This window comes from Netta rufina (assembly GCF_964035555.1).
Source record: "Netta rufina genome assembly, chromosome: 16".
In the NCBI taxonomy this organism is placed as follows: Eukaryota; Metazoa; Chordata; class Aves; order Anseriformes; family Anatidae; genus Netta; species Netta rufina.
In genome coordinates this window covers 12,151,277-12,167,662 of record NC_140140.1, presented here as the reverse complement: position 1 = coordinate 12,167,662, position 16,386 = coordinate 12,151,277, and the positions used below count along the sequence as shown (strand labels likewise).

General features: G+C 40.5%; 1 protein-coding gene across 1 annotated transcript; it reads right to left on the bottom strand.

Annotated features, from left to right (window-relative positions):
* Positions 1-3,526: 3,526 nt before the first annotated feature.
* On the bottom strand, positions 3,527-16,203 carry CDH26 (cadherin 26). Its single transcript, XM_084296854.1, has 15 exons — positions 15,948-16,203; positions 14,321-14,398; positions 14,114-14,236; positions 13,459-13,620; positions 12,189-12,336; positions 11,363-11,529; positions 11,067-11,195; positions 10,417-10,602; positions 9,935-10,203; positions 9,165-9,307; positions 8,693-8,926; positions 7,147-7,368; positions 6,936-7,060; positions 5,763-5,846; positions 3,527-5,037 (listed from the first exon to the last, which is right to left on the bottom strand). The coding sequence occupies exons 1-15, from the start codon at positions 15,978-15,980 to the stop codon at positions 4,828-4,830; spliced, it is 2,313 nt and encodes a 770-aa protein (XP_084152980.1). The 5' UTR covers positions 15,981-16,203; the 3' UTR covers positions 3,527-4,827.
* Between the last annotated feature and the right edge of the window lie 183 nt (positions 16,204-16,386).

Sequence of the window (16,386 nt, the reverse complement as noted above, 5' to 3'; positions counted from 1 at the left end):
TGGGCTTCCATCCCTTGGAGGTAAGTCAAAAGAGGGAATAAATATTAGTCATGTTGCTTAACATGTTCCTGGTGATGGCTCTGCTGTGTGACACTCTGTTACTATTCTGACGCAAGTGGTAGAAGAACCTGCGAAGAACAGATGATTTTGTATGAGCTTCTGGAAATTTTATCTATGGTATTTTATTTTATTCATTTAATCGCTCTTGGCAAATCTCACATTGGATAATTACATCTCTCCAAGGGATAGGGAAGAAGGCTGGAGAGCCTTCAATGTCTTCTGTAGCCTCAGTCTGCATCATCTTCCCCAGTGAAGACTGGATATCTTGCAAACTGGGGTCTCCTATAGGATCCTCAGAGGGAGGGACAGGAAGAGCAGAAGAAATGTAGAAATGTGTCCTTCAGAGTACAATATACTTTGCGAGTCTGGGATTCATTTCACACTTTGTAAGGTAACTGGAGATAGTAGGCTCCTACCACACATGTTAAGCAAAACAAAGTGGTCACCTGAAATGTTAGATATTCAAATTTGTCAAGTGCCTTCTGTTTCTTGAGAAATGTACCAGTACCTAAGAAAGATTCTTGCAGGCTAGTGGTAAGTGTTTACACTAGACACTGCATTTATCTTATTTTAGACATCAAGAAATTATCCAGGTGAGATCCAGGTCAGATCCAGGACAATATGCCATGTTTCACTAGCATGGTCAGCACAGGAGAGCTAAGGTTTCCATTTTGAAGACTTCTCAACACTTTTGAAAAGTATAAAATAATGTGCGTGTGAAGGGCAGAAATGGCACAAGGATGTGGTGGTACAGCATCCGTTTGCCTGTGCTTTCCAAGTGTGTTCTCTCACCTTTTCTGAGTCAGCAGTTTTCCATTCCAAAAGCAATTACAGGTTAAGATGGAAAGCCACTTCGGAATGGCAGTGTTATTGCCATGTCTTGTTATTCTCAGACTTCAGCATCATAACATAGTAAGAAAGAAAACGTCCATTTTTGGTTTCTTTAAAGGAAATAGTGGCTTTTGAAATGAGTTGAGAAACTTTGCCACTACCACAAGTGCTACAACATCTGTTCTCTGCTTCCTCACAGAAAACCTTGAGAAAAATCCCCAGCTTGGCCTATGGGATTTTTTTTTTTTTAATCCAACACTCTATTGCAGGGCATTTAATTATTAGGACTGTGAAATACAACAACACCTAAAGCATTAATGGAAGTAACTAATTATAGTCCACTCAGCATGTGGTTTACTCTTCGCTTATAAAGACTCTTGTCATTTATTTGTCCTTTAAATGACTTCTTTTGATACCTCAGCCAGGACAAATGTGTCCTTCAGAAGGGAGATGACCCCAAACTGGCACAAAAAGATTTGATTAAAACATATACTCCCTCTGTGGCAGCCTAAAGATCCCATGGGATCTGCTACTGCTCAGTAGAGTAGAGGAAATAGCAAACTGGGGAAATGCTTTCTTTGTGAGACAAAAAGATTTCATTACTAACATGCTGACATCCACTCTATGTAGGACCATCCTGTGATCATTCTCTGTTGTTTCCTTTAAAGCTTAGAGGCAGAAGTTTAGTTCCAGCGTGATTAATTTCCCTTTTACTGATTGTGTGTCATTTACTTTCAAGCAAGATTTTTATAAATGAGGCAAAACAAAGACAGAGATGAAGATTGTGCAGAGATAAACATTTGTGCTGCTGGGACTCCCACTGACTTGGGCACAGCGGGGGCCAGAAGTAATGGGGATTCACAGGCGTCATGATTAGACCTCTCACTGTGAACAGGTAATTGAAACACTATAGCCCATCACCAGCATTTACGAAACGGCAAGCCATGAAGGTACTTAGTTTAAAGCAAACCTTGAACAAACCAGAGGCTTCATACACTCACTCTGCCATTATGTATGAGCAAAGCATAAGCTCAGGCCATCCGTACTCTATACTTTTGTTTGCGTGCAGTGCACTCCTGTGATGCCAGCCTGGCATTGTCCCCTGAGGACTGGCAATTTTGTGTAGTTCCTTTTGTGAGCAACTTGTAAGCTGTCTGCCTGGCCTTGGGGGTCACCAAGCGCAAGCAGAGGGGCTTTGGGAAGAAATGAGGCAAGTTTCCTTGCCTCGATGGCCTTGCTGTCAGCCCAGGTTTACTGCAAGGCACTTGCAGAACAGGGGTATGTGTCGCACCAACCTTCGTGTGAACATCTGAAAGCTCCCTCAGCCACTAGCAGCCTGGTGGTTTGCTGTCACCCTCAGCAGAGACAGGGCAACAGCAATTTTGAGGGCCCAAAGACTGACTGATAATATTCACTGTGTGTTGAGTCGCCTATGTCTCCATCTGCTGACGTACACCCCAGCCTCACATGATTAAGAGCTGTTTAGTGACTAGCTTCCTGCAAATGTGACTGATAAAATCTGTGATGTGAGAAATGCTCTCACTCCTATTTTTCACTACTTATTAATCACCATGTCTCTTAAAAACCTCTAAGTAAACCTTTTTGATTCTAGTTCATAGCAGTGAATGTGTACCTCGTCAGCCTGGGCCTCCCTGCTGCCAAACTCCACTAAAGTCACTGGTATCTCAAGCAGATGTTTCTAGCTTTTAAAACAGTGGGCAATTACTAGACTAATTTAGGTTTCCTTCACTCTCATTAGAGTAGAAACATCAACTCAAACCTTATTAGAGATGGAGAAAGAAGAAATTTTCATATGGAGCTGACATGCTGACCTACACCTCTAGGCCTTCTGGATCTTGCTGAGTTTTGTTGTTGTCCAGAGACCCCAGCTGATGCATGACAGTTTACCTGCCCATATTTTGGCAGCAGGGACAATATGAGATTTCAGCAGATTGAGTGGAGGTTTAGGTGCTTGTATCATGTTTGTGTCATGTACTGTTACATAAAATTACTCATTCCAAATAGGGGGAGCATAGTGAGGTAAAAAATATCACTATAATCATTCAAATGAGCTGAACACCACATTATTATGTACTTACATGGTACATACAGGTAACACAGATAAAAATATCAACCAACAGTGTGATCATTAGTGGGAGTTCAACTGTCACATTACTGAATTTGTGATTGCAAATGGTTAATGAGTAAAAGGAAAAACATTTTTTTTGTCCAGGTAATTGCATAAATGACAAGCTTGACAGGAATTATGACTATAATGTTATGTCAATGATTATAATGCCAAAAGATTTCTGAAAAAATATTCATCCACTCTGTCTCTTTTTGACTATGGGAGCTGGCTTACAATTTCTGTGAATTGGTATCTTATCTGTAAAATTAAGATTTTAATTATTTATTATTTGTTAAATTATTTTAATTATTTGAGTTTTGGTGTTTGTTGTGCTATAGACCCAACACAAATCTACATGAACAGTACACACACAGAACGCTTTGATTATTATTTTTAATCTTCCATAATTTTCAGCAGAGATAAAAAATCAAAACAATTCTAATCTTACAACTATGGTTACAGTTCGCAGTAAAAAAAAAAAAAAAAAAAAAAAAAAAGTCATCTTGCTATTGTGCTGTTGGTGGTGTTGGTGGTGCTGCTGATTTAAAATCTTCCATCCAGACTTCTAAGTTAAGGGCAGTTTATCAGACTAGTGATTTACTGTGTAAACAGATCCTGCTGCTGGCATTTAGGAAAACTTAGCTGCCTGCCATTCAGCCAGATTCTTTAATCACACCTGACTGAAGTTTCCAGCCTTGAATTATTATTTAATAACATCTGAGCAAAAGCCTAATTTATTGTTTAAGTAAACTTTGAAACAGAAGAACAGTGCCTTAGATACCAGACTTAGTGCTTGCCTCGGGCAGAGCATTTTTCTTTTAGCACAGAAGTGGAACAGAACAGAATAGTGTGACTAATTTCACCTCTTGTTGCATGCATAACTTACCTAATAGCAGCATGCTATCTTCTGAGCTGTTATTTCCTCATTCATGTTTTGTAACACTGTTAGCCATCATGCTGTAACTAACCACGGGCCAGTTGCACACAGACAGGTACAAACCACGCAATTTAAAAGTAACACATTTGTGCAGTCCATGTAGGGAAAATCGATACCATCCTTTCTTTATCATATCATCTGTTTTAGCAGTGATGCCTGAGGAAACCCGTGTATTTCCTTATCATAGTCACTTGTAGCTAATTTAGAGAAGGTTTCTATTTCGATGATAGCCATACCTTGTCCTCCATCAATTTCTTACTACTTATCGTTTACAATGGTGTAATAATACCAAGAGCCACCAGATGCCAGCACAAGCACGCAAGCACTCAATAAGTGCCTGTTTTGGGCTAAAAGGCAAGGATGGTGCAGACCTCTCAGGTTATTATGCAGTATACAGTCACTCTAACAGTACAAGTGGGCTTTCTCTTAGATGTTTCAATATCATTTAGGAAGAAAAGATCTTATCATCAAGTCAGATCTGCATGGATAATTTTGGATTTAAAGAGACCATCTACTGGAGAAAGGACTGTATCACTGGCCTAACTGGTAATTGCCTTTGCTGTTCAAGAGTAGTTTAATTCCATAAGGAACTTTCACTTGAATTTCCAGCCAAATAGCCCTTCTCATTGTGCAAGTCTGCACAGAATATGACAAAATCACTCCATCATCTCTTCAGAGTAGAGCGTACCTTCCACATGTGCCATGTTCTTGGCTGCAGGCATGCAAACAGCATAGGCAGGCAGAATAAAAGACAGGTACTCATGGTGCAAATACAGTGCAACACTTTCAAACATCGGTGGGGGGGGGTTCTTTGGAATTTGTCAGCGCTGCTGCCTTTGCAACACCGTAAAGTACTCACAGCCTTTTGAGATTAACTGAATGACGAAAATCGCTTCTGACAGATTTCGTCCAGAGCAGAAAACTTTGGTCCTAGAGTGTTCAAAAAATCTGTGGGCAAGTCGTCACTGCCCATGGAGAGAGAGTGGAAGGAGTTACTTTTCTCCAGTTCTCCTTCCTGTGCATATATGCAAGGTGCATAGCTTGCCCAATAAGGTTCCAGTGCGCTTTGGTCATACAATTTCTAAAGGGAAGAAACAACACAAATCATCATGGAAGCTCCTACTACCCTTCAGGAAATTAAAGGTATTCACAGTATACTGTTATCAAACAGGCGAGCAGGAGGCTACAGTGAACAGTATAGGTTTCTCTCTGATAAAGAACAGTTGAACTGAAACTCTCAGATGGAAAAGTACGAGAGCCTGATCTTCCCCTGAAGTGCCAATGAGGCAGGAAGAAGACTTTAATATGCCTTAGAACAAAGAACTCTAAGTAAATATGACTGCGTGGAGGCATGCAGTCTGGTACAAGGAAGTGTGGAGAATAGGCCTGTTCAATGACCAGACAGAACATGGCAAGAGAACTAAGATTTCTTTGCTTCCACAGAAATGAAATAGCAGGAAAACAAACTTTAACCCTGGTATGGTCATATAAAGTATTTTAGCCCCACCGCCTAGTCTTGAAATATTCATTCCAGGTGAAGGTCTCCAGCCTTCCAAGAACTGTTGGGTGACCAGGTACATTCAACGAGAAGTCTAGGAGACATGGCATCTTCAGCAACTAAGAGTCCTGACTGTTCCTCCATCCAATACATTCCTTTTTTTTTTTTTTTTTTTTTAATAGTAATGCTTTTTAGGTATGGCCAGACAGAGTAGCTGAAGCAATAGCAGCTTTTCAGTTTTGCATGCTTTTTTTCCTATTCTTACAAGCCACCTCAACAAAAGAGGGATTCAACATCTGCTTTCTTACCTGATTCAATATTTTGTCTACTGTCTGTATGATGTGATCGTGGTGTCTTACTTGGACTGTCTTTTGTATAGTGTACAGGCCACTCTGAAAGATAAACACAGTTTCTCAGGTTTCACCAGTGTAAAGTTGCCTACTAACATTTCTTTCAGATACAGATAAATCCAACTGCTTTCTCTCTGTTACATCCATTTCTCTTGTGCTGTCTTCTCTATTAGATTGCAGCTTTTCCTGGTCAGGGACTGTTTCTTCTTCTGCATACGTAAAACACTTCCTGTATATGTGGAGCCACCATGTATGTGCTGTTTGTAATCTCCAGTAGCTAAATATGTTTCTTCCTCTGAATTTAGTGAATTCCTTCTTGCTAGTGCACCAACATGACCTCAGAGCTTTGTAATGTCTACTTGTATAAGTACTTGTAGCTCTGAACTACAGACTAAGCATTGTGGAATTAGATTCTACATACATTAAAAAAAAAAAAAAATGGTTTTCATTTTCTTTGTCTGCTGTAAAACAGAGGTTATTTTTAGAGTCTCTTGATGAACATTACATACTTATGACCAGAACACATGGCAGTCACTTACTGATGTAGACCAGAATTTCCTTCAGGGATTCTTTGCAACAAAAATAGAGGTCTGTTGCATAAATTAGAGAATGCAGCACAAAAATCTGCAGAACAAATTCAAAAGCCTTCAAAACCTCAAAAGTACATCTTCCAGTTAAAATAAATAAATAAATAAATAACTCTTAAATCCTGTCCACACAGGACAGGATTAGCCAGTATGCTAAGTCAAAGATGTTGACTGGCATGTTTTTGATCAGATGAAGAATGATGGATCCTTTTCACTTATACCAAGAACTAAATAAAGTTTTACTTAGTTTTATTTTACTTGTTTTATTTACCTGCATATCAATTCAGGTACTGTGAGAAGAATTTTGGAAGAAATTGCACTTCCAAATATTTAGGACAATTACTAATGAAAAGAAGTGTCAGTCTCAAACTGAAAGTTGCTGGGGAAAAAAAAAAGTGTCAACATTTTTTCATATGCTGCTGGAATCTCCAGCAAGTAAAATTTATTTCTAATTTAGCTATATTGCATTATTTTTCCCACTGTAATTTATACCAAGCATCATTCTTAGGATTCCAGCCACACGAATGTATGTTTTTGCACTTACATGACACAATGGCTTACTGCTCTCTTCATTATAGTTGATAAAAGTCTGTTCACCTTCTTGAGGTAGAAAAACAGCTTTGCTTTTAGATTGTGGCACATGAAACTGACAAAGTAAAATACTGGAAACTGTTGAAAGAAGAAAGGAAATGATGAAATTTATGTTGCGAACAGATCTGTATGGTTAAGTACAGGTGTCTGGTGAGGCTACTCACCCAATAGTAGTAAGAAAGCTGTCAGTATTATTGCAATGGCACCACCTCCAAATCTCACAGCTCCTTGTGGTAAATCTTCACATGCATGCCCATCTGGGCAAAAGCAGAGCCTTATATGCTGATTCTGCCTCGTAGAAAGTCCTCGCCTGTCCCGAATAATGAAGGGCACCACATAGGTACCTTGTGGGAGGCTTCTTAACATCAAAAGTTCCACCGACTCCACTAAAAAGACAAGCAAATTATTTCAAAGAATCACAGAATGGCTGAGGTTGGAAAAGACCTCTAAAAGTCATCTCATCTGCCCTCTGCTCAAGCAGGGATACCAAGAGCAGGTTGCCCAGGGCCAGGTTCAGGTGACTTTTGAAGATCTCCAAGGAGGAAGACTCCACAGCCTCTCTGGGCAACCTGTGCTGGTGCTCCATCACCCACACAGTAAAGTGCTTCCTGATTTTCTGATGAAACCTCATGTATTCTAGTTTGTGCCCATTGCCTCTTGGCCTGGAATTGAGCAGCAATAAAAAGAGTTTGGGGCCCCTATGTACCATCCCTTTACATATTTATAGACATTAATGAGATTCCCCCGAGCCTCCTCTTCTCCAGGCTGAAGAGTCCCAGCTCTCTCGGCCTTTCCTCATAGGAGAAGTGCTTCAGTTCTTTGATCATCTTGGTGGCCCTCCGCTGGACTCTTTCCAGTATGTCCATGTCTCTCTTGTACTGGGGGGCCCAGAACTGGAGGCTGTACTCCAGGTGTGCCCTCACCAATGCTGAGTGGTGGGGCACGATCACCTCTCTTGACCTGCTGGCAATACTTTGTGTAATGCATCCAAGAACACTGTTAGCCATCTTAGTGTCAAGGGTATATTGCTGACTCATGTTTAATTTTGTGTTCATCAGGACTGCTAGGTCCCTTTCTACAGAGCTACTTTCCAGCTGAGTAGCTCCCAGCATATACTGGGTTGTTCCCCCTCTCTCCTCCCCCCCCCAGGTACAGGACTCTGCTGCAGGACCTTCAAAAGTCATGGAAAAAAAGTCTGATGCTCCACAGTGCCTTCTGACAATAAAAGGAAACTCATCTGCAACCCAATTGCAAACAGTTTTTCCACCGTTAATGCATCATGGTGAATAGGGCAAAACCCCATCCTGTTCTATCACCTCGCTGAGCCTTCTGGGCAACGAGGTGTGTCCCAACCTTGCTGCATTCTAGCATAGCTGCACTGACAACCTCTAGAATTCATCAGGAGGTCATTCAAATGCAGAAGTTGTTCCTCAGATGTCTTGTCTCCCTTTCTACAACTGGAGTGTATTGCTTCTGGCCCTGTCCTCAGTAGGGATGAAGAACAATTTTTTGTGTTTGGTGTTTTTTTGTTTGTTTGTTTGTTTTTTCCAAATTGAAGAAACTTTGGATTTTGAATGCTGTTCTTCCATGTCCTTTCAGTCTCCTTGAGACTAACCAGTAACAGTCCATAAAGTAAGTGATAGTGAAATAACTAGAGGGGACGTAAGTGACAATAGGCTTCTCATGAAGGGCATAGACAGAAGAACTCACCAAAGTTCCTTCCTAATTTCCAGGTACTCTTCACATCTTCAGAGTCTTCAGCAAGCTCAAATGTAAATGGCCAAGAATGTGAATGGACCAAAGGAGACTTAGCTTTTATAATGAGAGGTCTCATTTCTTTTTTGTCACATACATCTAAAGAAGGATCCACTAACGTTGGCATATGCTCTTTAATGTCAGACAAATAAAGCAGGATGGTGCCAGTACCAGTCTGTGGTGGAGCATCTAGAAAGGAGCAAAAGAAACAGAGAAATACTTATAACTGGATATTGACAAGAGCCATTCTACTGGCAGGAGCTCTGCACCTGGTATCCTAATAGTCACACATGACACAAGTGTTAAACATTGGGGTGTTCTGAATAACCATTCTCCACTTAAATTAGTAGGCTTGTTATCATTTTATATCTAGCATGCACCTCATCTCAAACAGGTGTGCTTGAATATTTTCTGACTGGCTGCTTACCATGACCAATAGCATGGACAATGATGGTGTACAGGCTGTTGTTCACATAAGGGGATTCTTGATCAAACTCTTTTACTACAGTAAGAACTCCAGAATTCTCATCTACACTCAGCCATCCAGCTGGGTCACGGGATAGTTCATATCTTAAAAAGAAAGGAAAAAGTTACAAGGAAGCACATTTCTTTAAGTGAATTTTGAAGAAGAGAATATTTCTGCTGCATCTTTGTTCTTTTGAGCTCTGTAGGTATTTTTATTAGTGATGCTTACTTTTGCTATCTCTATCACAGGTTGAAGGTTTCTGCATAGCCAATATTTCCCCATGTACTACTAATATACCTTGCACAGCCCCATTAAATCCATTCTTAGGGGTTCAGAATGTATCTGTTTCCACATCAGATTATTACTCTTAAAGCCAAACATACCTTAGTCCCTTCTACAGCATCAAAATTTGGTAGTCAAAAGTGACATATAAATAATGCAGCCTGTTTTTAGGCAAAACTGTTATGAAGACAAGAGAAACATTGAGCAACCAAGGACTGACGATGCCTATAAATTTCATCTTACAGAACCAGCTATCTGGATCTGCAGCATTATTGGTAGTAAACCTGCACCTCTAATGTGTATCTTTATATAACTGCAAATATGCATGTGTATGTATATATACACATTTGAATATATACCATATAAAACTCAAAAAAAAAAAAAAAAAAAAAACACTTTATATTCTTAAGCTATTTCTTATTCTGAGAGATGAAAGCATGTCCACTTACCTAATCTTTTTTGGCCCACCATCTGGATATGTAGCAAGGTACTTTCTAAACACTCTTCCAGGCTTCATTTCATCTTCTTTTTGGACAACAAGTATAGGAGGATGAAACTGGGGAACATTTTGCAACTCTGTAACCTTGATATTCACAGTTGTGTTCATGGGTTCTAGGCTTGAGATCATCACAATGCCATTTTCACATGAGAAGAAAGGTTCTTCATTTGCTACAGAAATTATGAGTCTCTTCTCAGAGTCATCTTTATAGCGGAGAGGCTGAAAACCCCAGACAAGAGTCTCATTAGCAATTATGATCTTTGATATGGCAGTCATATTATTTCATATTTTTGTATGCCAGGGACTGAGAGGACAGCCGTGAAACAGTTAAGATGCTAAGCTATTATTCTTATAGTCAGACTGACCATGTAACACATTGCCATGTTGTAGTTCATCTACTACAGTTCCTCCGGTCTGCTCAATAAATATTACCTTGATAACACTCAAAATGCCTTCATTTGTGTCTGGGTCAGTCTCGATGGTGAATTGTTCCTTCTCATTGCCTTTTATTATTGTGTATTTGGCTCTCCAAGCTGGAGTGTAAGGCGAATCTTCATCTTCCACTTGGAGCCATAATGCAGCTGAGTGTTCTCGGCCTTCTGAAATCTGTAGCTGGTACTGGGAGCAGAAAGGAAAGAAATAAAGATTATTTCCATTTCCAAGAGAAGTCTGTTAGCTCATTCTGAGACACAGTTCCAACACCAGACCATGTGGAGCTACTTTATGATCTTTATGAAGAATGGATTGTAATCTGGACCTTAGCTTCTCAGATATGTTAGAATAAACTAGTCTGTCACCATTGCTATGCTGTGAGAAAAAAAAAAAAAACTTCTAGTGCTGTACATGGAAATCTGACAAAGTTTATCACAGTCAGTAGTCAAGTGCTCTCTTACCATCCACATTTTAAAGAGGTACTTCTTCTAGCACTATACCATTATATAAAGTACATTTGCAAGTGCTTTGGCCTGATCCTATAAAGGGTCTGAGGGTTCCTATTTCTACTGCGGAGTGCATTAAGCACTTCACTTGAAGGATGAACTGTATTTAGGAAGGCTAAATAAAGTACTAATGTTTTTCCTTACATTATCCCTAGTAAATACAGGGGGGTGGTTGTTTGCATCTTCAATAGCTACATTCACTGTTGCAGTAGATGACAGCTGGGGAGTTCCGTGGTCATAGGCTTTCACCAGAAGTTTGAAAGTGCTGGCAGTCTGAAAAACAGAAGTAATTTCAAACCTCAGGTCAGAAGCAGTTCACACCTTTTACCAGTCATAGCTACAAAGCTGGATGTGAAACTGCCCCTCTCCTCGTACCCAGTTAACATGTAGTTAATATTGATTAGGCATTAAATTACAAGAAGCTGCCATATGTACATCACCTTATAATTCAGGCATCCAGACAGATGTATTGTTCCTGTGGTAGGATCAATATCAAATGGGAATCCATCTAGAAGGGGCATTTGCGTACTTAGAGAATAGGACACCTGAGAATTAGCAGTGCCACTTTCATCTTTGTCCAAGGCAGTAACTTGGAAAACTGGGTCATCTAGAATGAAGAATCGAGACTTTAATACAAGTGCCTAGTCTTGACATGGAGTTTCTCAGGCCTATCTACACGCTCTTGGACACACAGGTCCTAAGAGCAACTGCAGCTTCTCCTGTGGCTATGGTTATACCCAGAAAGACTCAACTCCACCTCATTTGGGTGGTAAATCTGCCCACAGTATCAATGGACAATAGAAAGGGTTATCGCACTCCTGAATTACTTTGTCAAAAATATTCAGTAGTATTTATGACAGTTCTTGGCCAGCTCCAGAGGAGATAGCACCATGCCCATGTGTCTACATGTCTGTTCTTTGTGAACACAAACAGAGATTAAGTCTTTGTCTGAGCATTTTTCTGTGACATGGTGTGCACACACAGGTTTCAGATCAATGGTTCAGATCGGTCTCCTCTCTCCTCGGCTTACAGGTATGAGCAATTTTCACAGCAGTTTTTCCAGAATGTCTCTGACATTATGTTAATGTACAATCAGACAAGTCAAGCAGGAGGAAGTAGCCCTTCATGTGAAATAAGTACTCATAATTTTAGGGACTAAGTAAAACCTATGGAGAAGAATGGATTTGGTAAGTAAAAGAAGGACAAAGGAATTAAGAAAGCATTCATACACAAACCAGTAGTATCCATTGTTTGGGTGGCATTTACCTTCACTGTGGTTCTCCCTTATCGTAATGCTGAATTCCTCTTTGGCAAACTCAGGTGCGTTATCATTAACATCTTTTACTTTAATCTTGAAATATAAAGGGCGGTCCAGTGGCTGACCAGTTTCTCTGTGCACAATATCGAAACGTATCTAAATAAATAGTGACACAGTAGCTCATTTAGATATCAGAATAGAACAAGAAACTGAATTTTGAAACATCATCAGTCATATTTAGCTAGCATTTGGCTTTGCATTGCTAAGACATTTATTCATTTTTCAAAGGTAGTAGATGTATAATGGTCATCCATCACCTTAAACAATACTTTAAAAAAATCAGTTAAAAAAATCTGGATCTGCATTGTTTGAAATAACTGCTTAATGTAAAATATGTAAATACCCTTGAGGCCAAACACAAGAATGATTTCAAAGCTGCTTCCCAACTCTGAAGTATTTAATTGAGTGGTACACTCAGTTTTCTCTAGCTGCATTTCAGTTATAAGTTCTGAAGTCCCCTTTGCTACACTTATTTCTGCTTTAAAACCAAGCAAAAAGTGTCCTGGACCAACCAGATGTCCAGTGAGGGGGAATAAAAGGCTCTCCAAAAGTTGTCTTTTCAGTGTGGAAGTCAGGACTTTGCACTGAGAACAAGGAACTTTAACTATAAAGTGGGTATAATTAATCCACAGAGATGCTTCTATAAATCATCATAGAATAAACAAAAGGAGACCATAACCAATTTTTTTTCCAAGAAGAAAACAAACCCACACTCACATATTTCATTCATACACTTATCACATTTCTTTTGTCACACTTACTGCTTATGACCAGTTTCCTGCTTTTTAAGTAGGAACATATGCTTACGCATGTAAAGTTACTGTAATAGGACTTGGCAGCTCCTTCCTTTTGTAATGCTTAACTTTTTAGTTCCATTATCTTGATTAGGAGTTTGGAGGTTTAAAAAACTGCTGTAACACACTTTGAATTTCAGGACAAACTTTTCATTTGTAGGATATAGCCAAGGTCAAGTAAGAAAAATGATAGAACAGAAGTATACTGATACTTGAAATCCAAATATGTCATGACAGTATATAATCAGTAGTACGGTGGAAGTTCCCTATAGGTCTCTGCTGAGACAATTATCTTTGCAGGTTTCAAATAAGAAAATACACCCTTAAAATTCTTATTGGTCTGCCTCATTTCTTTGAAGCATTTGGCCATGAGAAAGCAGTTAATATTTGCAAAGAGTTTTAGGTATTCTTTAAAGTATATTACCTGAAAAGATGGAGTCTTTTCTCTGTCAATGGTACGATGTACATACACATGCCCGTTTTCGTCATCTTCTATAGAAAACAATCCAATCTCTGGAGATTCATCTACCCCAGGTCCACTAATTAAATATTTTACTGATGTATTAAATGACCTGTTATTGAACAGCTTTTGAAAAGAGAAACAGCACAATGCAGTGTGAATAGGGAAGACAGAACAGAAGTAAAAAAGCTTTAGACCAACTATCTTCCTACCCACTTTGTCTTTGCAGATAAGGCCATTGTGTAGGCTTGTTCTCAGCCAACTCAACGGTTTTCTGGGTTGCAGCATCACTACTCTCTGCACAATGTGCAGGTACACAGCTCTGTACAATGACTCATACCTCTCCCACCCTATAGTCTCTTCTTTCCGCTGAGTATGCCTAGAGCCTCCCATAAAAAGAAGAAATCTCTCTTCTACACCACACAATCCTACCCACTACTCTGTTTAAATAAGCCAATTCTGAACAAAGTTTTTTTGTTTTGTTTTGTTTTAAAAAATAAAGCTGTTAAATACACAGTTCTTACCCTCTCCTGCTTTTGGTATTTTATAGAAAAATCTGTGCTGGTGAGTACCTTACTGTGAGGTTCAAGGTAAACTTCTACTAAAAGGTTGGTTGTACCTGTCCAGCATATTTTGGGAATGGTCCTTTCTCCTCCTCTGTAACATCGATGGTGGTGATAACCCATGTCCTTTTTGTACGCCGTAAAGGACGTAGGCTGTCTAATTGATAAGAATCTATCAGCTGTTGGATAAATAAGTGTATTTAGTGTCATAGTTTACATACTAACAGTTTTGTATCTGTTATTAAATTGTATTGACTACAAACCTGAGTATTCTTCTTTTGGACAGCTCGTCTTAAACTGAAATTTTCAATGTCATGAGAAAAACTGTTGGTGGCAGTAACCTTATTAAAAAGAGAGGTCATTGTGAGAAGTATGGTTAGCTAGAAACCATTGTTATATTGCCTAGGAGGACTTGTGCTTCATAGAAACACATTGATTCGGTTTTGACAGTATTGTATTAAGTTGTAGCTGAATCTATAAACCTGTAGAGATTCTACAAATATAGTCCATCTCATTCCAAATCAATTGGCTTTAGAGCTTGGATACTAATTTCTCCGGTCAGGTGGTGCCGGTTCCAGAAATACACAAACACTGCATCTAACACTATGGTACTATCCCTACGGATTTTCTCAAATCAAGTAGCTCAGTTTTCAAAATATTCACCTCTGTCTCTGTCTGTCTCACGCTCCTTTAGACGTTGTCTGGTATCCACTCAACATAAACCTATTAGTGGTGAAAGTTAAGCCTGGGGAGTATTTCAGGTTCTCAAAGACTGTTATGTTACTCTAAGTGTCCCAAATATAGCTGATCTACCAGAAGATGAACACTGGACCAAAGTCTCCAATCCATGTGAGAGAAATAAATTGAGAATGGGGACTATACCCTAATTGGCTGAATTTGCCTTTTTCTAAGCACAAGCTTCCTGCACAGGCTTCAAACACCTGCACAGGCTTCAAACACTGCTTTCAGTTTAAAATTTCCACCACAAGGGAGTATGACAGTACTCAACTTACACTGTCATCATTAGCACACGGATAACTTGTATACCTTCCTTTCGGCTCTTGCTGCTTTTACAGGAAAGCTTGTTTGGATTTTTTTACGACCCATCAGATGACTACAGCATCATATAAGATAGGAAACCAAGCTCTTACTGGCTCAACTCAGGCAAAGGTCAGGCCTTTACCTCCTGACCTGTTTCTGAAAAAACAATATACTGATAAGGTCATCATGGTTATTAACTTGCCAAGCAATGAGGTTTCACAAGTGAAGCCTTTGAGCTATTCTATAAAACTGTTGTATGATCTGGAGAAAACCTCCGTGGTGTGGAAACAGCAAGCAAGGCTTTAACCTGGCTCTTGCAGAGCACATTCATTAGCTTGGGGGCAGGTTCCTATCTGCCAGACTTGGTTAATTTGGTCTGTACCAGACCCCCCCAGCCAACCTGCTTTCCTATTTGTCTATGTGTAGCTACTGTTAATTATATTGGAGCTTCCGTTATGTATTTTATGGCTTCCACACTCTTCCACACGCACCCGTTGTACAGCAATGGCTCTGGCCAGATGTGGAGTTGCTGCCAGAAATACAAATCAAGTTCAGGCCCACAAACCCCCCAGAAACACTTATGGAAATGCCACAGAATTACTGCAGGGGATCGTTAACCCAGCAGGATCAACAACAGGCACCGGCACGCTGTGCCAGGCATGGAAGGCCCCATATCCTCACCAGGAGGACTGAAAGCTGAAACCCCCTTCACAGGAGCCCTGAGCCCGAGTCTAGGGTCAAGGCAGCATCATCCCCTCCCTGGGGGCACTGCAGCAGGGCCCAGCATAGCAGAGGGACCCCCAGGACCCCAGGGGCAGCACAGCACCCTCATCCCCATGCAGCACCTACCTGCAGGAGAAGCAGCACAGCGAGGAGATCCATGGGGCACGTAGTGGGATGGAGGGAGCAACACGTTCCCGTGGCTCTGCCAGCCCAGCCCAGGCGTGACAGGAGTCGGTGGGCCCACTCTGGTCCTCAGGCACCCCTGGTGAGCTCCGGCTCAGTGCTGGAGTGTAACCCACAGCCGGGTTTCCCGGCAGGTGCTGACTGCACCCTGTTGATGGGCTCCCCACCTTCCGTCAGGTTTGGTGCCCCCAGACGCTGTTTCCTACCTCAGACTGCACCTTATTGGTACAGGAAAAGCCTGTTGTTTAGGAATGTCCTCAGAGCAGCTGTTCTTAGCAGAACAGAGAGAGTTTCCCCAAAAAGCTGTCTGAAATTCGGGGATGAGAAGGCAGCGCAATGAATCCCAGCTTGTGTTCTGCCCAGCTGAGCGCGAGCACGCAAG